Below are 3,138 nucleotides of genomic sequence, written 5' to 3' on the forward strand. Positions count from 1 at the left end.
TCGTCGTTGTTCATTATGGAGCCTCAGCCACCCTCTTACTTTTCATATTTTCAATTTTTCATACTCCGTTAAGATTTACAAAATTATGATTTTTTTTAATTAGTTTTACTCACTTTTTTTCTCCGAAGAAAAGAGGTTCAAATTCATCTCCCCGTTGCTCATTTATGGTGCCACCCTAACTTTTCTTATTTCATTTTATATCCTTTGAGATTGAGAAAATTGTGAAACAATTTTACTTTTACTCACTTTTCTCCATAGACTAATTTCTATATAGTAACTGAGTTAAAAAAAATGTTTATAAATTAAATTATTTAAAACATAATTTTATACAAATATTCATAAAAATCAAGATTAATAACTTATTATAATATGTTAAAATATATTGATAGTGTAAAAATATGTTACACCATTTGTGTATATGTTGTATTAAATCAAAATACGTTACACTATCCGTGTGCATGGGCTAAATCCAAGATAAAATGAAGATTCTTATTAATTTGCAATCTCATTGTATGGATAATTCGACTTCTGTAATTAAGAGCAGCGATTATTGAACATTGATATCAGAATTGATAGTATAGATGATAAATTGAAGTGGTCAAACGTTGGATAAATAGGAAAATAAAACACTATACAAACACTCAAGATTTAAAAGGCTTGAACATTTGCCCAATAGTAAATTTCTTGACCATTTCTAGGTAGTCAGGTTAACTTCCTAATTAGCAATTCCCAAATCACACTTGGAAAAAATGAATAAAATTGCAGCACTAAAGTTCAATAAAATTTCAACCAATTGTAAAAAAATAAAAAAAATAAATAAAATAAAAGGATTTTTTAAAACTTGTTAGTGTAAGATCTGTTTTCTTACATTCTATAAAAACAAAAGAAAAAAAATACAAATATCATGATGATATGAGAGGACTGCCACTTGAACTAGAAACCACAATTTGCCACACTTTAATTTCTCCATCAAAGCTTCCACTAAACAACTTAACACCACCATTTTCCGGCTTTGCCACCAATGACCTCACCGGTGTCCGATGACCGTCAAGGACCGTCAAACAACAGAACAGACCCTGATTATTACCACGCGTCCAAATCCTAACCGTCTGATCCGCTGATCCACTAAACAACATATCAGAAACATTGATCAAACATAGTATTGCTTTTGTATGACCTCTTAATGCACCTGTAATCACCATATAATTAGCACTATCCTCCCTTTCCCAGACCAAAATTGACCTATCACAAGCACCCGAAAATAGAACAGAACCATCTGTGCTTAATGCTAACGCGTTAACTGCAGATTTATGCTTTTCTAACGTAGCAATTAACCCGGTTTTCGATTCTTTTTCTTTCCCCCAAACCCTAATCCGTTTATCAGCAGAACCTGTAAAAATTGTCCCGTCTTTACTTACCACAACAGCGTTAATAGCATCATCATGTGCTCTAATTGATTCAGTGCAACGTAATTTTTCACCACTCCAAATTTTCAAAGACCTATCCCAAGAAACAGAACACATCATATTTGCATTCACAGCTAAACCTGAAACAGCATCATGGTGTTCAATCCACATCTTTTTCTTATGTCTTCTCACATTTGTGTAACTGCTAGGGAAAACAAATCTGCGTAATCTGTCCTCAAGCGTTGGGAGAATCGCAATCCGTTTATGCTTCTTAATATGCGTTAACTTCCAGACACGGATTTTACAATCCTGATGGGCAGTAAAGACTTTACCGTCCACAAAGGCCACTGATTTTATTGAGCCAGAAGACGTGTCCTTGTCATTGAAAGTGTCGACAAGGGTGAAGTTTGTGAGTTCGAATACGTTGATTTCATTGGAAGAAGCAGCATAAAGGAGATTGTTATGCATAGCTAGGAAAGTTACATGGGCATTTTTGGGATTTAGAGAATTCAAACAGCAAGCTGAGATTGCGAGGTTTGAATTTCCAGGAGAAAGATTTTGGAGAGAAGGAACAGAAGGTAAGGTTAAAAGAGAAAGATTGCTTTGTAGACTACTAAGGGAATTGGTTTCTTGAGAAAATAATGATGGTGAACTTGAAAAGTTACTTGCATCATCTGAAAATGGACCTTTTGGTGGTGGAATAGGGTGGTCATCAACGGTGGTGACGGAAGAGGAGGAATTTGATATCCAAGATCGGAATTTCATGGTGTTGAATATACAGTGAAGAGAGATTGGTATAGAGTATAGAATAAGAAAAGAATATGTGTTAATTACTTTGTGTTTGTTTGTGTTGTGTGTATAGAAAGAGGAAGGAATATATAAAGAGTCCTGACTTGGACTTATGAAGTTGTGGCTAGTTGTCTTTTTTTTGTTTTTTTTTTCTTTATCTCTATCTTCTTACTTGCCAGTTGCCACTCTGCCCCACTTTGTTGTTCAAATATTTTCATTATTTAATTCTAACAAGTTGCAAATTGTGAGTCTTGCAATACTACTGTACAATTGTACATGACTTCTTATTCTTGATTATTTAATTTTATATATAAATTAGATTAAGCTAATGTCTAATTTTAGTTCATGAATTGAACATGTTAATCATAAATAATTAAAGAAAACTTTTTCAAGAAGTTGCTTAACATTAGTTTTGCTTTTCATTTGAAGAGAGTGAAACCTGAAGCAATTAAAATAACAACATATTAATTGTTGTGTCTATAATTACACAACAACGTAGTTGAGTTGTTATTGTTTTTCTTTTCATTTTTGGTAAGCCCCGCGCTTTTGTAACAAAAAAAAAAAAAAAATGGAACCAAACTAATCCATTAAAAAAAAAAAGAACCAAACTAGGCTTCACGCACAGAATCTGTGCGTAAAAGGACCAAACTGTAACTTTTTAAGTTTGCTCCTTTCACGCACAGATTATGTGCGTGAAAGGGGTATTTTTTTTTTCTTCTTTTTTTAAGCTATCAAAAATCACGTTTTTTTCTTCATACTTTGGGCAAAGATTAGTCATGTTTCAAAACCCCGAAATATCAATATTTTATATAGAACTTAATATATTTTTTTGCGTACAATAACGTCGGCTCATTACATCAAGTATACCTAAACGTTTGGATCGTCGTTTTAGGGGTTGTAGAGTGCCCCGAAGTAAGTTTTGTTTGCTTGGAAACTTTGTTCT

At 33.0% G+C, this 3,138-nt stretch overlaps 1 protein-coding gene across 1 annotated transcript; it reads right to left on the reverse strand.

The window, feature by feature from the left end:
- Positions 1-750: 750 nt before the first annotated feature.
- On the reverse strand, positions 751-2,260 carry LOC132641186 (protein JINGUBANG-like). Its single transcript, XM_060358083.1, has one exon. It carries the CDS (start codon positions 2,169-2,171, stop codon positions 903-905), a length of 1,269 nt encoding a protein of 422 aa, XP_060214066.1. The 5' UTR covers positions 2,172-2,260; the 3' UTR covers positions 751-902.
- Positions 2,261-3,138: the final 878 nt, after the last annotated feature.

This window comes from Lycium barbarum, chromosome 5 (genome assembly GCF_019175385.1).
Source record: "Lycium barbarum isolate Lr01 chromosome 5, ASM1917538v2, whole genome shotgun sequence".
NCBI lineage: Eukaryota > Viridiplantae > Streptophyta > Magnoliopsida > Solanales > Solanaceae > Lycium > Lycium barbarum.

What these genes read in the sequence shown, in the direction of transcription:
- LOC132641186 (XM_060358083.1), bottom strand. Translation starts at nt 2,171, where the DNA reads ATGAAATTCCGATCTTGGATATCAAATTCCTCCTCTTCCGTCACCACC.